This window comes from Notolabrus celidotus, chromosome 20 (assembly GCF_009762535.1).
Source record: "Notolabrus celidotus isolate fNotCel1 chromosome 20, fNotCel1.pri, whole genome shotgun sequence".
In the NCBI taxonomy this organism is placed as follows: domain Eukaryota; kingdom Metazoa; phylum Chordata; class Actinopteri; order Labriformes; family Labridae; genus Notolabrus; species Notolabrus celidotus.
In genome coordinates, this window is record NC_048291.1 from 27,772,196 (window position 1) to 27,790,022 (window position 17,827).

General features: G+C 41.9%; 3 protein-coding genes across 5 annotated transcripts in view; 2 read left to right on the top strand and 1 right to left on the bottom strand.

The window, feature by feature from the left end:
- jmjd8 (jumonji domain containing 8) overlaps positions 1 to 3,671 on the top strand; it is a 23,852-nt gene extending 20,181 nt beyond the window's left edge. The window contains exons 2-9 of the mRNA XM_034710532.1: positions 244 to 339; positions 746 to 794; positions 1,295 to 1,391; positions 1,511 to 1,579; positions 1,850 to 1,969; positions 2,199 to 2,266; positions 2,385 to 2,519; positions 2,634 to 3,671. Coding sequence (XP_034566423.1) covers positions 244 to 339; positions 746 to 794; positions 1,295 to 1,391; positions 1,511 to 1,579; positions 1,850 to 1,969; positions 2,199 to 2,266; positions 2,385 to 2,519; positions 2,634 to 2,714 — 715 coding nt within the window. The 3' untranslated portion in view covers positions 2,715 to 3,671. The remainder of the gene's footprint in view (positions 1 to 243; positions 340 to 745; positions 795 to 1,294; positions 1,392 to 1,510; positions 1,580 to 1,849; positions 1,970 to 2,198; positions 2,267 to 2,384; positions 2,520 to 2,633) is intronic.
- Positions 3,672 to 4,824: 1,153 nt separating this feature from the next.
- LOC117831979 (E3 ubiquitin-protein ligase CHIP-like) lies at positions 4,825 to 11,677 on the bottom strand. 2 transcript variants are annotated; one of them, XM_034710909.1, is made up of 9 exons: positions 11,586 to 11,677; positions 11,352 to 11,493; positions 8,774 to 8,951; positions 8,493 to 8,691; positions 7,506 to 7,671; positions 7,326 to 7,413; positions 7,172 to 7,228; positions 6,967 to 7,083; positions 4,825 to 6,659 (listed from the first exon to the last, which is right to left on the bottom strand). In XM_034710909.1, the coding sequence occupies exons 3-9, from the start codon at positions 8,891 to 8,893 to the stop codon at positions 6,534 to 6,536; spliced, it is 873 nt and encodes a 290-aa protein (XP_034566800.1). In that variant the 5' UTR covers positions 8,894 to 8,951; positions 11,352 to 11,493; positions 11,586 to 11,677; the 3' UTR covers positions 4,825 to 6,533. The 2 variants fall into 2 exon arrangements, with proteins under 2 accessions (XP_034566800.1, XP_034566799.1); XM_034710908.1 differs by lacking the exon at positions 11,352 to 11,493 and having other exon boundaries at positions 11,527 to 11,614.
- gfer (growth factor, augmenter of liver regeneration (ERV1 homolog, S. cerevisiae)) lies at positions 11,623 to 14,502 on the top strand. 2 transcript variants are annotated; one of them, XM_034710911.1, is made up of 4 exons: positions 11,630 to 11,751; positions 11,848 to 12,038; positions 13,504 to 13,718; positions 13,826 to 14,502. In XM_034710911.1, the coding sequence occupies exons 1-4, from the start codon at positions 11,742 to 11,744 to the stop codon at positions 13,986 to 13,988; spliced, it is 579 nt and encodes a 192-aa protein (XP_034566802.1). In that variant the 5' UTR covers positions 11,630 to 11,741; the 3' UTR covers positions 13,989 to 14,502. The 2 variants fall into 2 exon arrangements, with proteins under 2 accessions (XP_034566801.1, XP_034566802.1); XM_034710910.1 differs by having other exon boundaries at positions 11,623 to 12,038.
- Positions 14,503 to 17,827: the final 3,325 nt, after the last annotated feature.

The following is a 17,827-nucleotide window of genomic DNA, read 5'->3' on the forward strand; positions in this document are numbered from 1 at the left end:
TCTCTCTCTCTCTCTCCTCCGCCCTCCCTCCCTCTCTCTCTCCCTCTCCTCTCTCTCTCTCTCTATTTCTCTCTTATCTCTCTCTCTCCCTCTCTCCCTCTCTCTCTCTCCTCTCTCTTTCTCTCTCTTATCTCCCTCTCTCCCCTCCCTCTCCTCTCCCTCTCTCTCTCTCTCTCTCTCTCTCTCTCTCTCTCTCTCTCTCTCTCTCTCTCTCTCTCTCTCTCTCTCTCTCTGTGTGTTTAGGTCGTTGACTTCAGATTTCAGCTTACAGGATGAAGGCCCCTGTAACATTGACGTGTTGGACGGCTCCACACTCTCACACCGAGAGTTCATTGAAAGGTGAAAACTCTTAAACTCTTCCTTCATCATCAGAAAATAAAACCTCTTCTCTTTGAAGGACGTTACTGTACTCACGGGTTAGATCGTAAACACTCCTGTGTGAGTGAAAGTTAACGTCACACAAGGAAAGGAATAATTCACAACTGCTGCATGCACAAGATAACTCATCCTGTGCAGACATGTGATAAGTCGTCCACACAGGAGGATACACATGATCTCTGTGTGGGACTTTGGGACTCCTTTACCTTCATGCAGGTAGTGAGGTCCCTCACCTTTTCTGGTCTTTAGGATTAGAGTGCACCGTACTGATATGCTGGATCGGCTCATATGAAGCTGCAGGACAGAGCATCGTCACAGTGATAGGTCAGGGTTTGTGTTTCTGAACAACCTTTTGTTTCTCTCTCAGATATGCCTTCAGCAGACCTGTGATCCTGAGAGGCCTCACTGATAACACGGTATGTTCCTGTTTTTAATTGGGCCTGAAATCTGGTGGATTTATCCGATACAATACGATGTACTTTGACATCAGTGCTGCACGTTACCTGCTCCTACAAAAATCACCACAATGACACAAGAACACATAAGTACAATAAATAATACACATTCATACAACACACAGCATACTCTTAAAGAGAGAGCACCATAACACTGTCCTAACCCTAACAGGCTGTTTAATATTTAATATTCTGATAGAGATCGGCACAAAGGAGTTTTTAAAACCATTCAATTTACGTTTGGTGACTCTGTACCTTCCTCCAGACGGTAAAAGTTCATACTCAGAGTAAAGGATGTGCAACAGGTCTCCAAGTATTCTTTGAGCCTGCCCAAGAACACACTGCTCATCCTCTTATCCTCAAATGCATCCAGCATGCACGGACTCCGGTGTGTTACAGATAAAGTGTGTCGCCGCACATTCAGACCCAGAGTGAAACTCTCATCATCGACCTTCTTTTAGAAATTCCGGACGTTGTGCTCCAGGTCGAGCTTGCTAGAAGAATATGGCGACCGGAGAGTGCGACTCAGCACGGCTAACACTTACTCATATAAGAAAGGTACGCACGTCTAACACCCAGCATGCTTTGCTGCTGTCGTGGTCTGTTATCATCTCATTAACCTGGAGAGAGTCCTGCTGCTGTTTGTCTTCTCACTCGCATGGATCTCTGTGTTCCAGTGGACGTCCCGTTTCAGGAGTACGTGGACGTTTTTCTAAGACCTCAGTCTGCGGACACACTCGGCAGCGGTGAGTTAAAGCTGTGTGTTCCCTCACAGAGTTTGTTTCAAACATTTAAAGAGACAGAGACTTTATGAAAGCAGAAGTCTGTCTTTAATATGTATCTTAGTATTCTGAAACAGTAATGTATGACCTGAGAGGAGGGACAGTTTATACCTAAAAGGATTTCTGGAGGAAACATCCCCCAGAACTCTTTGTTGAGTAAAGTGTGAATGTGTCAGACTCTGAAATGTTATGTTATGTTTTAATGTTTTCCTTGAATGTCTCTCTCTTCCTCAGACACGCTCTACTTTTTCGGAGACAACAACTTCACAGAGTGGCAGAGTTTGTTCGAGCACTACGAGTCCCCGCCGTACCTCCTGCCTCGCACCAGCGGAGCGTACAGCTTTGGGATCGCAGGTCCGTGATCGTTGTTGACACATTAAACATTAAAGATGATCGTCCTGTATTTCAACTCAGAGGATCACTGTGCATACAACAGTCTCACCTGCAGGAGACGTGTGTGTGTTTTTTGCAAAGATGATCCACCTGTTGAGGATTTGATTCCCACCATGAGTACAAACGTCATAAATGAAGATAACTAGGAAGTCTCAGCTGTGACCCTCAGAACCTCTCCTCTTGTCTGCAGGTCCTGGAACAGGCGTCCCCTTTCACTGGCACGGTCCTGGTTACTCTGAGGTCATCTATGGAAGAAAGGTGATCAGATAACAACATGCATGTGTCATGTAATCTTTGATTCGATGTCTGATGGATGAATGTGTCACAGTTTGAGCGTTTTGTATCTTGAGTGATTGATTCAGTTTTGATCACACAGCGCTGGTTCCTCTACCCGCCTGATCAGGAGCCTCACTTCCATCCGAACAGGACCACCCTGTCCTGGGTGATGGAGACCTACCCCAACCTGCCCCAGGAGGAGGCTCCGCTGGAGTGCACCATCAGACCCGGAGAGGTGAGCCGGACTGGACATCTAAACCAACCTGAAGTTAACTCAGTAAAGCTCCTCTGGGAAACCTTTCTGAGTTGATTCACCGTTTACACTAACAGATTCTTCTTCCTCCCTCAGGTGCTGTTTTTCCCCGACCGCTGGTGGCACGCCACTCTCAACCTGGACACCAGCGTGTTCATCTCCACCTTCCTGGGCTGAGCGTTGTCTCTGGCTCTCTGCTGGTTTGATGTTGTGAAAATGTCTGCTTTTATTTGACTTTGTTCTCCGGTGCGAACGAGAAGAAAACATAGACTGTCTGTGAAGCCAGGGCAGGTGAGTGTGAAGCCTGCAGTCTCTCTAGTGTCCAGCAGGGGGCGACTCCTCTAGTTCTTCTTACATCAACACTTTCCTGAAGTTGTCGGATTGAAAGTCTTCTTTATTTCAGCATAGTGTTCATTTTAAAGCAGGGTATGATTTTAAGTGAAGCTACCTGTAATTGAAAAATTGTTATGGAGGTGAAATGAAAATAATGTGAGGACTGTGTTTTTAATTTTGAGTGTTAAAATCGACGCCCCTTTCAGTCAGAGACTCACAAACACAATTTACATTCATTTCTAAATTTTAACCCACATGGTATTATCTCTGATTGCTGATTGTTATGAAACAGAAGATTCTAAATTTCCCCTTTTATAAAATAGATTATTTTTTCTTGTTTGTAAAGAATTTTAATAATTTGCACTAAATGTTGTTACCAGCTAAACTAAAAGTTTGGCAACAGACAAAAAGTCCAAAAAGACCGTGGGCGTCGTCTCGGTGATGGTTGTGGGTCCAGACGATCCAGAGGATATCTTAACGATCAGCAGAGCTTTGAAGTGACGCGTTCTTTGAACATCGTTTGATTTACTGACTGCAGAAACATTCCAGAATGTTCAGAGTGGCAGTGCAACATTCCGGTGTGCAGAATATTCCGGAATGTAGAACATTCTTGAGTCGTTTTCTTTGTTCCTGAAGTCTTTTTATTTAGAAAACAACAGTAATGTGATGATGCAATATCAAGGACCAAATTCTGCACACACTAAAATCCTTGAAACGGTATTCTCTGTCACTTTTTATTTGGGATCAGATGTGAGAATTATTTATGTACCAAACCAAATCTAATAAACTTTTAAAGATTGAGTCTTATGTTTTGTTCTTGTAAGAGATGAAAACTGACAGCAGCAACAATATGTGTGAAGAAGATACAGACTTAAAGCTGGGGTTGGTGTTCAGATTTAGATCCACTTTTTGTTCTCCTGGTTAAAATGATCTTTATGTCCTGATGGTAATCAATACATGATGTGTTCTTAAAAAAGAGGTTAAAAAAGCTGCTATCTACAGGTGGAGTAAACCTGGGAAAACACCAACCAATCCCTGCCATCAGGAGCCAAATGATGAAACCAATCAGATCCCGTCCTGCCGTTCTGCCCGCCTCCTGCAGAGCGTACACTTCCTGTTTGTTTGTGTTTCTAACTTTCACTATGAGAATGTTTTGGTGTTTTCTTGCCGCTGAGTGAGACATGAGTTGATGTAGTGCAAACACAAACCATGTGCTGAGGACCGGTTTGGAATCAGTCACCATCATATGGTCGTGAATCAGCGGCGCTCGAGTGAGCATGTGAGCGGGGGCGTCGTTTTGTTTCATTTAGACGGAGTCCTGAGGAAATGCTACATTCAAATTCATGCTAGTTTTCTGTGACTACTAACCCTAGCTTTAAGCTGTTTTCATTATAAATCTGATGCTAAGCTAAATGGTGTTATCAGCTTGTACCACAGACTGTATGAATAATGGACGTAGTATCCGTGACATCACTCATCTGTTTCTGAAGCGCTGTTTTGAGGCCAATTGTCGGCGGCGGCCATATTGCTGCTGTCGAGCGAGTGTGACGTAAAGAGGCGGGCTTTGAGCCTCCTCGCCAACAGCTGCAGTGTTCCCGCCTGTCAGTCAAGTCAGCTGTGCCTCTCATTGGAAGACTTGTAACTTAATATCTTGTGTATGTGGTTTCTGGTACTTCAGGAGTCAGCCTCTAGTGGACGCTCGATGAACTGCAGTTTTTAACACTTCCACATTGGCTTCTATTCTCACAGTCGGAGGTTGCTGCTTGGCTTGTACACATTCCTACAACAGTAACAAGCAGATGTTAGAGCTTTAATACTTAACTTACTATGTTAGCATGCTAACTTTGGCTAATCAACCACAACACTGAATACACAGCTGTTGTCTGCACGAGGGGGAGGAGCCAAGCAAACTCCAAACAATCCCCTTTGTTCAAGGAAAGGAAGAGAGGAGGCGTAGGAAACATGGAACATTTATTTCATCACGTTTTCAAACATGGTTGTTGTTGTGTGTTTACAGTGCAGCAGGTTGATTGTTCCTGTTTGAATCTTGCTGAATGATGAATAAATGAAGTAAATTTGTTCCCTTCGGCTCTCGTTACAGTATGAACATGCAGAAAACCAGAAATTCACTTGATTGAGTCAAAGCAGAAACACGTCTTTAAACAAATACAGCAAAGACAAACGAGAGATGTGTCCACTAATGTTTCAAACAGAGGTGTACCTAAACAAAGTCCATCAAATAAAAAGAACATTTAGATTCTGCACAAAGAACCTTCATCAGAGAGCTCATTAAAAAGAAAACGATTGGAATGATCCTCCTTACATTTTCCTATTTTTCGGTTTGCCAGCAAACACAACACTTCCTCACATTAAAGCTTGAACGCAGAGCGGCTCCAGCAGCACTGATTGTATGGATCACTACATTCACTAACACTACAGTAAGACTTCCAAATGACACAAATCAGTAACAAGGAATGCAAAAGATGAAACCTTCAGATGGTTTTTAAACATCTGGGCTGATCAGAATCTGGACCTTCTGGTCCCAGTGAAAGGAAACAGAGAGGAGCTGCTGATCCGTCATCCTGAACTCACTGACTCCTGCACATGCTGATTAGGAGCCAATCATCAGGAATGTTAGTTTGACAATTACACAAACAAGAAGCATCCAAAAAGGATAAAATAAGGACGAAGGATACGTTCATTCATACTTTCTTCTACCGTATTTTAATAAAATCAGGTTAAAATAAGAGCCACGTCTGATTGAAAAGTCTGAGTATGGACTCTAAAGTGAAGCAGAAGTCATGTTGAGTCTCCTCTGTTTACATATTTACAATAAAGAAGAGGGGGGAGATTGTCTTTTGGACTATTTTGGGAAATGAGGACGAGGTGAACACTTCATAAGTAAAGAGATTGGAGGTGCAACTCTGTCCACTAGGGGGCGCCAAAGCTGACACGAACTGAAAGATTCACACAAGTTTCCTCAGTACTTTTAATACCAACATTCAATTTTGTCTATAATGTTTATAAGTTAATATAAAGTGCTTCTTTGTGACATATTTTAAAGGTGCTGTAGATTATATAATCATCACAGACATTATCAGTGGGACATGTAGGAGCGCCTACTTTCTCTGATCGACGTGACATCCTTTGGTTTGTGTCTCTGTGTTTATTCAGTGGAGTAAACTTTAAGTACTCTACTTTCTTTTCATTATCATGTTCCAGATTTCCCACACAGCGCCCCCTAGTGAGAGCCAGATCACCACATTTAAAGTGCATCTTTAACCGTGTGTTTTATGTATCTGTTCTCTTGCTGTGGTCGACTTTGAACCTCTCTTTAAGGACACAGCAGTATTTCAGTTTCAGAGAGGCGTTGATTTGCAGCAGTTTTGACCTGATGACCGAACAGCAGCTCCTCTAAGTGACCGACTGACTGACTGACTGAACACACCGACCTAATCCACCTCCACAGAGCAGCCTGAGCAACGAACCCTCACAGACGTACCGATGTGAGGCGTGCAGTGTGTGTGTGTGAGACTCTGTCAGAGCTCTAAGTGTAAAGAAAAGGAGGAATGGGACACATTACCATGACATCACACAGCTGTTCAATAACACCACAGACAGCCACACCTCCAGCTTGTTCTTCTTCATTCTTCCTCTCACCGCTCAGTAGTCCTCCACCCAGCCGTTCTCCATGATGAAAGCATCGATCACCTCCTTCATGGCCAGGTTTGGGATGAGCTGGTCTTGGGTCAGAGGGGTCCGCGTCACCGGGTCGAAGTGGCCGACTCTCTGCAAGACAACAGCAGATATCATGATTTATCCTTTGACTCGTGTTAGTGTTTATTATCACTGCTCCTCCTCTACTCATTAATGCAGACTAAACTCCTCAGAGAAATGAACACTTTGACACAAACCAACATAAGAACTAACTTTAAACATCTGCAATTTCAGCGTTAAAGTTTGCCAGCAGGGGGAGCTCTAAATGTTTTGGCTCCACTTTGAGTAACTGTCTTATCTTCCATCTTCTTATACAGTTACTTTTTCACCTCTGGCAGTGACACAGGCGTCCTGAGGATGTCTGCAGCATAGGTTTTACCTGTAAGTGCTCTTCGATGTCCTTCCTGTCGTAGGTGACTCCACTCGGCGTGATGCAGGGCTCTCTCATCAACTCAAAGCTGATCTTTCCACACAGGAAGTCTGGGATCTCTCGCTTCTATCCAACACAGGAGAAGAAGAAAGAGTGAATGCGAGTTCAACATTGTAAACATGAAGAGAGGGATTGTTGGTTCGCCCTCACTGACCTTCCTCTTCTCGTCTACCTGACTGAACAGCTCCTCCATGTCTGACAGGAACTTGTCCTGAAAGAAGACAGACGTTTGGTCACAAATGATCCGTTGTTGTTGCTTTGAGAAAGGATAACACTCAGAGATCTTAATGAATAAAAGAATACCCTACATGCTTGTTGTGGATCTCCTTCACATCGTTTTGAATCCTGCTGTCGTCTGACTTGTCTTCCTGCCTCTGTCTGCAGCCCTCCAGCTCCCTGTCAGACACAGAGTTTACTTCAGGGAACTCAAACAGAGGTGTAACTCAGCCTGATTCCCTCCATCACTAACACTGATAGAAATGACCTGCCTCTTTTTGTCGGCCATGATGAGTCTGGTGAGGTAACCGTGGAGCTCGCTCTCCTGGTTGATCCGTTTCTCCTCCAGACTGTTCCAACGTTTCTTCTTCGCTATCCGCAGAGCGCTGGGGATGTCGTCGCCGAAGTTCAGCCGCTGCTCCTTCGCCAAGTTATAAGCTTTAAGAAAAAACATTAAAGTTATCTTCAGATGTGTGTCTAACATGAGTCTGGTCCTGCTGGAGGTTTCTGCCTGTCAAAGGATATTTGTCCTTGCTGCTGGACCGGCTCTTAGTTATGCTGCTAAAGGGTTAGACTGCAGGGGGAACTGACACACTGGGATCCTGTCTCTCCCTCTCTCTGCCTGTCTCTCACTTTAACTCTTCCTGTCCCATTAAAGTTACTAACCATAGACCTTTCTGGAGTCCCTGAGCTCCCTTGTCTCGTAGGTTCCTCTGGATCTCTGCTGCTGTGGACGTACCAGACTCCAGCTGCTACAACTGCTGCTATCCATCTCCCCACTATCATCTCTCTCTCTCTCTCTTCATCTCCCTCTATCCCTCTCTCCAACACGGTCTCAGCAGATGTGTGTCTAACATGAGTCTGGTCCTGCTGGAGGTTTCTGCCTGTTAAAGGAAGTTTGTCCTTGCCACTGTAACTTGCTAAATGCTGCAAAGTGCTCTGCTCATGGTGGATTAAGATGAGATCAGACTGAGTCCTGTCTGGAAGATGGGACTGGATCTGATTAGGTCTTGATGTTGGGTCTTTGTTAATAATAGAACATAGAGTACGGTCTAGACCGGCTCTGTTTGGACAGAGTCTGAGGAGAACGTTTCAAGCTGAAACTAAAAGAAAATCACAAGAAAACCAGCCGAGAACTGAGACTCACTAGAAACAACAGTTCTCTAGCAGATATATAAAAAAAGACTTTGCCAGTTTAAGAAACCTTTAAGTTTCAGGATGAAAGCACAATATCTAATCTGTAGTCCGTTCTCTCGTACCTCTCTGTAGGTTACCGATGGCTTCGTCGTAGTTCTCCATCTCCAGGTGACACTGACCCATGAAGAAGTGAGCTTTGACGGACTGAGTGTCCAGCTCCAGAGCCTGTCTGCAGTCTGACAGAGCTTTGTCGTACTGCTGCAGCTTCACGTAGCACAGCGCTCTGTTGGTGTAGTACGCAGGGACGGAGGGACTGTGGGTCTGAAGGAGGAGAGACAATAATGTGAGGATACAAACATTCAATACAAGTATGATGTCTTCAGAAGCAGGACTGGGTCCTTACGATGGCTTGGCTGTAGCAGGCGGCGGCCTCCAGGTACTTGCGGCTCAGAAAGAGGCGGTTCCCTTGTTCCTTCAGCTCCTGCGCCGACACCGACACGCTCTTCTCCGGGCTCTCAGACATTTTGTTCACCAGGCTCGCTGCACCGCTGGCAGCTGCCTTTCTGCTTTGCTTCCCAATCCTGACCCAGATCCAGCAGTCGGGACGGAGACGGAGGCACGCAGATCAAAAACAGATTCAGCTGATTTGATTCAGAGCTTAATGAGGACACTTAGAGCTGTAATGTAATCAAATTCTGACAGGGAAATATCAGAAACTGGGCAAATATGTGTTCATGAGTTCAGAGTTTTACTTTTAAAACATTCAAAGTAAACACTGCTCGTCTTTATTTACACGCTTTACATTTTCTAACCTTAATTACAGATAAAGATACGACCAGAGATGTGCTTTCAGAAGACTAAATAATCACACTGTGCCTGAACTGTTGCTCATATGTTGTCTTAGCTGTAGATCAGCTTCCCTCCACTAGCTGAGGCTGCAGCTCTGGTTAATGTCTGCTGCTATAACGCTCTGCAGCTTTACTACCTGGATATAAAGGAGCACAGGGGATGATGTCACCTTGTATGTAGGCTGTGTCTGGTTAAACTGACATATAACTACTCCACCAGAGCAATGAGGAACCAGCACAGGCATGAGGGTGTTAACCTGATGGTGGTGCTAGCTCTGCTAGTGTTAGACACACTCTGCAAACCACTTTGACATCGTTTACCTGCAGACTCTGTGATCCGTTTGTGTGTCCTTTGGTATATTTATTAATTACAAGGCACTAAAAGTCAGAGTGTAGGAACATGACATCGTGACAGAGTGAATCAGATGAGAAGGGACATCTGTTCAGAGTGCTGAACGTTAAAGCTCCTGTGAGGAGTTTTTAGCTGCTCATGAATCAAACTGAAAGTATAGAGATGTCTGTGAGGGACTCGCAAAAGCAAACATGACCATCAGGAACAAGAGCGATTATTTGTTCATAATCTTTGTTTGCATTTCCTACAGCAATAACTCAGATTCTGTGAGACTGCAATCCAATCCACTTTATTTATAGAGCACATTTCTAAACAAACAATAAAGCTTACTGAAGTATTTCACAGTGAAATGAAATAAGTTAAAACACACAGAACATAAAACACTGCAAAATAAATAAATAACAATAATCATAATGAAACATGACACTCTAAAAATAATCAAAAATACATCAAAACACTTAAAAAAATATGAAAATAAAAGCAAATAAAATAACATTCAAAAACAGAAACCACACAACTCTCATGCTGGATTAAAAGCCAAGGAATACAAATATCTTCAGACGTGATTTAAAAGCTAGTAAGGTCGGGGACATTCAAACATGAGAGGTCAGCTCATGAATTATCATCTGAAATGTTTAAAGTTCCAGGACATCAGCAAAGAGATAAAGTTAACTGCTTTGTCCACAGGGGGCGCCAAAACCAACACAAACTGAAAGTCACTCACTGGAGCTTTAAAATGTTTTACATTTAGCACCAATGATAATCAATGAGCCTGAGTCCAGGTGACAGTGTGATGCTGTTATTAATATATTTACCACCTTTAATTCACACAGTGTTAAAGTCTTTGAGGATAAATATTCACTCCATCATCTCATCCTGAACTGACTCTCTTGACTGCTGCTGGCATTATAATGCATACTATATTATATAATATAATTATCTTTGCAATATTATATTATGTTATACTACATTATTATTGTTTACTACAACTCACGGTCATATTACATGCCCATATCTATTTTTATTCATTGCTTAATCTGTCATTACCAACCATAATCACACCATGTCAACCTGTCACCACTGAATCTCACCGCCTCAGATCATCAGATGCCAACCTCCTGTCCCCCTATCACCAAGTCCAAGCACCGCACCCTGGGGGGGGGGACAGAGCCTTTGCCATCGCTGCCCCGACTCTCTGGAACTCTCTCCTTCCACACATCCGCAACTCTGACTCACTCCTCTCATTTAAAAACCACCTCAAGACCTACCTGTTCCAAAAAGCATTTTTTGTTTTATTTATATGTTTTATTTTTTAGTTTTCTCCTTATGTAAAGCGACTTTGAGTATTAAGAAAAGCGCTATATAAATTCTATGAATTATTATTATTCTTATTAATCATTGATCCTGCCTGTAATTACTGCTATTTAATCTAAATTCAATTTGTAACATTGTATATATCTAAATTGTATTCTGTCTTTATTTATCTATTTTGATTTTTACTTATTTTATTTTACTAAATGAAACTTCTCCTTGATTGTACTTATGTCTGGGTTGCTGTAACAACTGAATCAATAAAGTAACATCTTATCTTATCTTATATACCATTTTTTTTTCTTTAATGTGACATAAGGTGAGTATTTCTGCTTCTGTTCTCTGTTATGTTACCAGTATTAAAATTCAACCTTTCACATGTTTAAATGTGAAACATGATTTATTATCCCAGACTGTGATTATTATCTCATTAGAGATAAACAGGTGTTAAAGTAACACCCTCAGCTCACCGTCACCAGGCTGCTGTTTGTGTTCGGAGGGCCAGACCGGAGCCTGTTCTCACACTGACCCACTAACCCGTCCAAATCCGGAACCACAGACCCCCCAGGGCTTTAACTGTCCCTCTTTAAGCAGAACGAGGGATGACAGATCCTAAAAACAGAGGTATAAACAAGAGAAACTTACACTCCGACGGACGCTTCACTCTGCTGCAGAAAGATAAACACAACACTGACGTCACTCACCGGAAATGAGTCCGTCTCTTGGAAAGGTCCGGCGGAAACAAGGAACACATTCCCCCCCCCCGTGTGTCCTCATACCGGGAAGTGTTCTGTGTAGTCCTGGTCCTGACTCTGACCGAGGAGGTCGAGTTCTTTTTAATAAAATATAAAAAGGTGAGAATGTCCACAGGTGAGCTCACGTGCTGCGTTTTAAAGACAGGCAGTTCCTCACGTGCGTGGATCTGACAGAGTTCTTAGATAATCTGGAGCATGGCTGCGCCCACAGGACCGAGGGGATCATCATCCACCAGCCAGACCGGGTTTGAAGGGTTCCCGTTCCTGGTCCCCGGGAGAACACCTGAGGACGGATCCGGTAAGGACCAGGACCAGCAGACCGGGGAGGGGAAGAAGAAGCCGTGCAGGGCGTGTACGGACTTTAAGTCTTGGATGAAGGTGCAGAAGAAACAGACTGTCCAGGTGAGCTGAGGTCAAGGTTCTGTTTACTGTGTTTAAGAAGACTGAAGATCATGTTTATTATTCATGTATGACTTATTAACAGCTGCTTCAGAAACAAACAGTGACAGGAAATGAGGAATTATATGTGTTTATATTGAGCTCAACACTTTAACTTTAACTTTGTGTATCACTCAGGGTGTGAATTATTGATTCATGACTCTGCATAATTAAACTCACTTACTCCAAATAGTCTTTCACCTTGTTTCAGTGAACCCTGGACCACAGAGATGGACTTAAGTCCTGTTCTGATCTTTGATATAAACTGTGAATATAAAGTGATGTAACAAGTCTGCAAGAAACTGATCCTGCTGGACTTGGCAGTGGTCCAGTTTCAGTTAGGTTGTGGTTCTGGTTTTGTTAGTGAGGCCTAAAATGATTAATTTAGCATTAAATCATTTCTATATTAATTCCTTTAAATGTTAATAATTTATACCTGTTACAAAACTGTTGTATAAGAACAATATCGCTCAAGGATGTGAGTATTAGCTCAGCTGTAATCATCTTATAATAAAAAATAATAATAATGAACTGTATTTTTATGGCACTTTTCTCCTGTGCAATACTTTATCCCCATGTGCAATAATGTAATTTAATCCATAACCTAATTTATTATTATATAAATTGACTAAAATGTTCACTCTGGCTTAGGCAAGTTTATTTATGTCTTTAAATAATACTTTTATACTTCTTTGTACAGAGAGTATTTTTACTTCCAATTTTTAGATTTAGGTTTCTGTATTTATTGTCCCTACTGTTTTGTTGTTGTTAAGTACCTGTGTCCCAATCACCACATCAAATTCCTTGTGTGTGTGAGCTCAATTGGCAATAAAGCTTTCTTGAATCTTGAGTCTTGAATCTTTTCAAAACAGGATTACAAAGTGGTTTAAAAATGAGAAAGATAACACATGAAAATAAAAGAGAAATTAGAGGAATACAGGAAATACAACAAGATAAAAACTCCATAAAAACAACCATCAGATAAAAGGAAATAAAGTAAACATTGTAAGAAGAATAAAAAACAATGAAAAGATCATAGATATTAAATCCTGCCTGTGACGCTGTCTGAAAATAGAATCTGTGACTTGAGTCTAGACCGACTCCGAGTCACAGCTGTGCTGGTGTACAGTAAACAGAACTACATCCTGAGTGATGTTACTTCTCTTCAAACTGAGGCCTTGTTTTCTACCTATGTCCCTGTGGAGCTTCTGTGCAAAACATTAAAATCCTCATGTCTGTTTCGAAGCTTTAATGTTATATTTGAAGTATTTTGTAATTAATATAAAAAGCAGAATGATTTTTGGAGAAGACTCTGCTCTACAGGACAGGATTTGAGCAGATCATGTTTATCTTCAGAGAAACCACAAACCAGAGTCACATATTTCTGCTCTGCATGTACTCACCATCTCTCTTCTGTGTGAATCTAAAGGAGACCAAAGCTGCAGAGACAGAGGCACAGCCGGAGCCTCAGTGTCCACTGGACAGGGAAGAGTTAGGGCGTAACACCTGGTCCTTCCTGCACACCATGGCAGCGTATTACCCCGACCGGCCGTCAGCCACACAGCAGCAGGAGATGGGACAGTTCATCAACCTTTTCTCCAGGTTCTTCCCCTGCGATGAATGTGCAGAGGACCTCAGGAGCAGGTCAGACATCAGTGCTTCGTTTGGACACCAACATCAAGCTTTCACATATCTTTTCTTTTAGTAGAAGCAAGAGAATGATTCCTAAAAGCACTCTTTCCTCTCTGCAGATTAAAAACCAATCAGCCGGACACCAGGAGTCGTCACGCCCTCTCTCAGTGGTTCTGCCGGATTCACAACGACATCAACGTCCGGCTGGGGAAGCCCGAGTTCGACTGCTCCCGTGTGGACGAGAGGTGGAAGGACGGGTGGAAAGACGGCTCCTGTGACTGAGTGAGGCTGAGCGACGCGAGGACTGAACTGAGAGAAAATAAAAGCTTCCTTCACAAATGGAAGTCAAATGTCTGTTAAACTGAGAGAGGAGAGAGGAACTGGATGTGCTACACTTTGAATGTTTTGTGATAGTTAACTGATCTGGTGATTTGGTGACTTAATTAAAGATTCCTAACAAATAAGGGACGCTCTTTTTCCTCAGTAGAACAAGAAGCTTTACACTGACTACTGTGTGAAAGACAAGACATCATATTTCCGTGTGTGTGTGTGTGTTGTTACAGATATTCTATATTTATATGATTGTTGTTTAGATTCCCATGATTCACTTCTAGCACTTAACTTCCTGTTTGTTTGTTTGTTTTGGGCTGGTGTCGATGTTAAGTTCTTTAACTTGTTGACAGAAGACAGAGCTGAAATGAGTACCAACACATTTCTGGAATTATAAGTACAATCAATTGATGATTAAAGTTGAGCAGATTATTAAAAATACAAACATTTTGTTGCTTAAAGCTTCTCCAAAAGTCTCTTTTATTCCTGTTTTTCAGACTGATGAAAGTCACGACTGTTTGTTGACACATAAAACATTCTGAGTTTAAACATTTGAGCTTAAAGATATGACGTGGATTAATGTGTGAGTAAAACAACTGTTAGTTTAAGCACTGTGTGAAGCCTTTCTGCCGGGTTAGGCTGAGTCAGCTGATCTGTGTGTGTTAGAAATAAACACTTTATTCATTTGTTATTTAAGGAACTATTAAATGACAAAGTCTATAAGTCTAGTGTGTCACTGTTACCATGAGAGTATAAAGAGTTGTTGTTATTGTTTCACGTTAATCCTCTCAGATATGAACTTTTAAAGACATTCAGAATAAATTAAGACAATAAGGTAATATTTCATTTTTTATTCTGAGATTAAAGTCAGAATTCTGAGAAATAGATTTTTAGAAAAAAATAAGAAATAACATTTTACCTTTTTTGTCCAGTGGCCCTAATCCTCTTCCGTACAGCACTTATCCAGAACCACTGTCTAAACTATTTATTTTTCAAAGCTAGTTTCTTTATGTTTATCTCCTCTCATTAACACGATTGTAAACATTTAAGTTCTGAAGGTCAACACTGAGCTCCCTTTTTAACTTTAAGTAGCTTTAATTGAACTTCAGATTAAAAACCTCGGTCTGAAACGAGCAGCAGAAGAGTTAACAAACTTAAAGTGCAGCCGTACAAACAAACATAAGATTCATTATTATAAAACAAGAACATGGAATTAAAAGTGTAACAAGTCCACCAAATAAATCATGAATATATCAAACAACATCCTCAGCTAGATGTGTGTTTGTTGCTGCCCCATGCAGTATCCCAAAGCAGCCACTAGGGGTAGCAGTACCACCACTTTAGAGACATTGCTGTGTGTGTATTATTTCTTTGTAACAGTAACATTTGAGTGCTTGAACTTTGACCTCCTGAGTATCTGATACAGTGATGATAACATGTGTGTGTGTGTTTTTAAATGAAAGATAAATCCTCTGTGTGAGATTTCCTGTCGTTTGAAATCAAAGCATGTCTTGCAGCTCATCATTTCATGTTGGAGCAGCGTTCAGTAAGAAGACCTTTGTTAAAGCTGCGGTCATTTATAAGAATCTCATGATACGCCACTTGTGACTATATTGTGTTGTGGTATTTGGCACAGCAACGCATCATGAGACTTTCCTTCATGCCATATTTTAATAACTCAGTGATGTTTGTGACTTTGTGATTAACAGTTTTATCTGGATACAATTAGTTATCATTTCCCGTTCCCCCCATTGTTGTTATCTTACATTATCATTGAGTATTTATATTAGATTTTTTTGTCTTATATTTTTATTGTCTGATCTTATTCGTCTTCTGGTGATCTTCAAATTATCCCTGTGTTTGCCGTCCTTTGGATTTGACTACAACATAAATTTAGCACATCATACTCATGACTCAGTATTTATCAAATCCAGGCTACAGCCCTGAGTAATACTTTTTTATATGAATTAAGACATCAGCTCTAACTTACAGTAAAATCCTGGTTCATTGGAACCAGAAGTGACCATGTCTGGATGAGAAGGTTGAGCTGGAGAGGAGCCAGGGGTTAGAAAATCCCTAAGTTATCAGAGATTTGTAGTCTCTTAGTTCATCAGCTTTGAAGTGCAGCCATGTGTTTCCCACAGAGGGAGATTGACTTTGAAATGGCTCCTGTTAAAGGTTATTTATGTATTAAAATAAGCTCTTAATACCCACATATGACAAGCACTGAACAAGCTAACAAGCCAGGTATGACAAAGCATAAAAAAGAATACTAGACTTGCTGCTTTAAGGCCTGTAGGTACAACAAATATGTTGTTTTTCCATTACCTTCATGATAAAACGCCTTAAAGCTATCAACACAAACATGGCTAATTCATGATGTAGCTATAGCAAGCAGCATTTAGCATATGTCAAAACAACCACTTCCCTAATATTACATCACTTTTAACCTTCATAACAGGTTACTGAGGAATAAAGTCCTTTTAGTAATCTCATGTAGAGAAACTATCTACAGAGATCTTCAATTCTGCTGTCATCAAACATAACAAACATTATCTCAAGACGCTTCTACAAACAGAGCAGGTCTAGACCACTCTATATCAAATTATCAACAAAGACCCAACACCAAGACAGGATAAGACTCAGTCTGACCCCACCTTAATCCACCATGAGCATTGCACCTCGCAGTATTTAGCTAGTTACAGTGGAGAGGACAAACTTCCTTTAACAGGCAGAAACCTCCAGCAGGACCAGACTCATGTTAGACACACATCTGCTGAGACCGTGTTGGAGAGAGGGATAGAGGAGAACATAGACTGTATATAGATTGGACATCATCATGCTCGGCCCGAAATGAGGCCGCCACAAAAACTGCTCCCCCTAGTGGCTGGCTGCAATATAGGTCAAAAACTCTGTCTCCTGCAGTCAAACTTTAAAAAATAAATACACATGGTACGAATGTTCCTCTCACCCGTATGCTGTGGTGATATGTAGTTAGTATTTGACTGTTTTGCGTTCAAGGCCTCTTTTCTGAAAAGTTTCTTTTTCATTATTAGAGGTTAAAAAACGGGGTTTCACATCCGGGTTTACTTTGATTGACAGAGAGAGAGAGAAACTCAGTAGGTGCACAGACTCTGGCTGCAGAAAATGTACAAGATGGCAGAGTTCTGGAACGGGATATTTTCAGTGGCGGTTCTAGACCAATTTTACTGGGGGGCCAGGCTAGGGCCAAGGGTGTTGTCAGAGGGACACATTCAACCCTGACAAAAGAGACTGAGAAGGGCGAGGACCGGCTGAGAACTAACTGGCAAAACATCAGTGCATCCCTTTATACTAGACATATTTACTACTGTGTTCTAGATCAACATGCAGACTGACAGCAGCTGATTGGCTGTTTACACTCAACATGAGTCCCTTGGCGCTCTAAGGGACTGGAACCAAGTGCCACACGTATGTGTTCCGCCTGTAACATTGACGAGATACCGAAGCTTTTTTTTATTGTATAATATTATTTTGGTGTGGAGGGGGGGCCACAGGGGGGTCCAGGTTTAGTTTTACAGGGGGGCACTGGCCCCTGTTGGCCCCTCCCAAGAACCGCCACTGGATATTTTGGCTTCAAAATCGTACAATGGGAAAAGATGGAGTGACGCTGTCCATGATATATACAGTCTATAGTCTAGAGAATAAGAGAGAGGGAGAGCGATGATAAAGTCTGACTTTTGATGCAGATCGACTCGCTGCTGGAGTCTGCCTCAAGTGGTCACTCAAGGAACTGCACTTTTAGGTTTTAT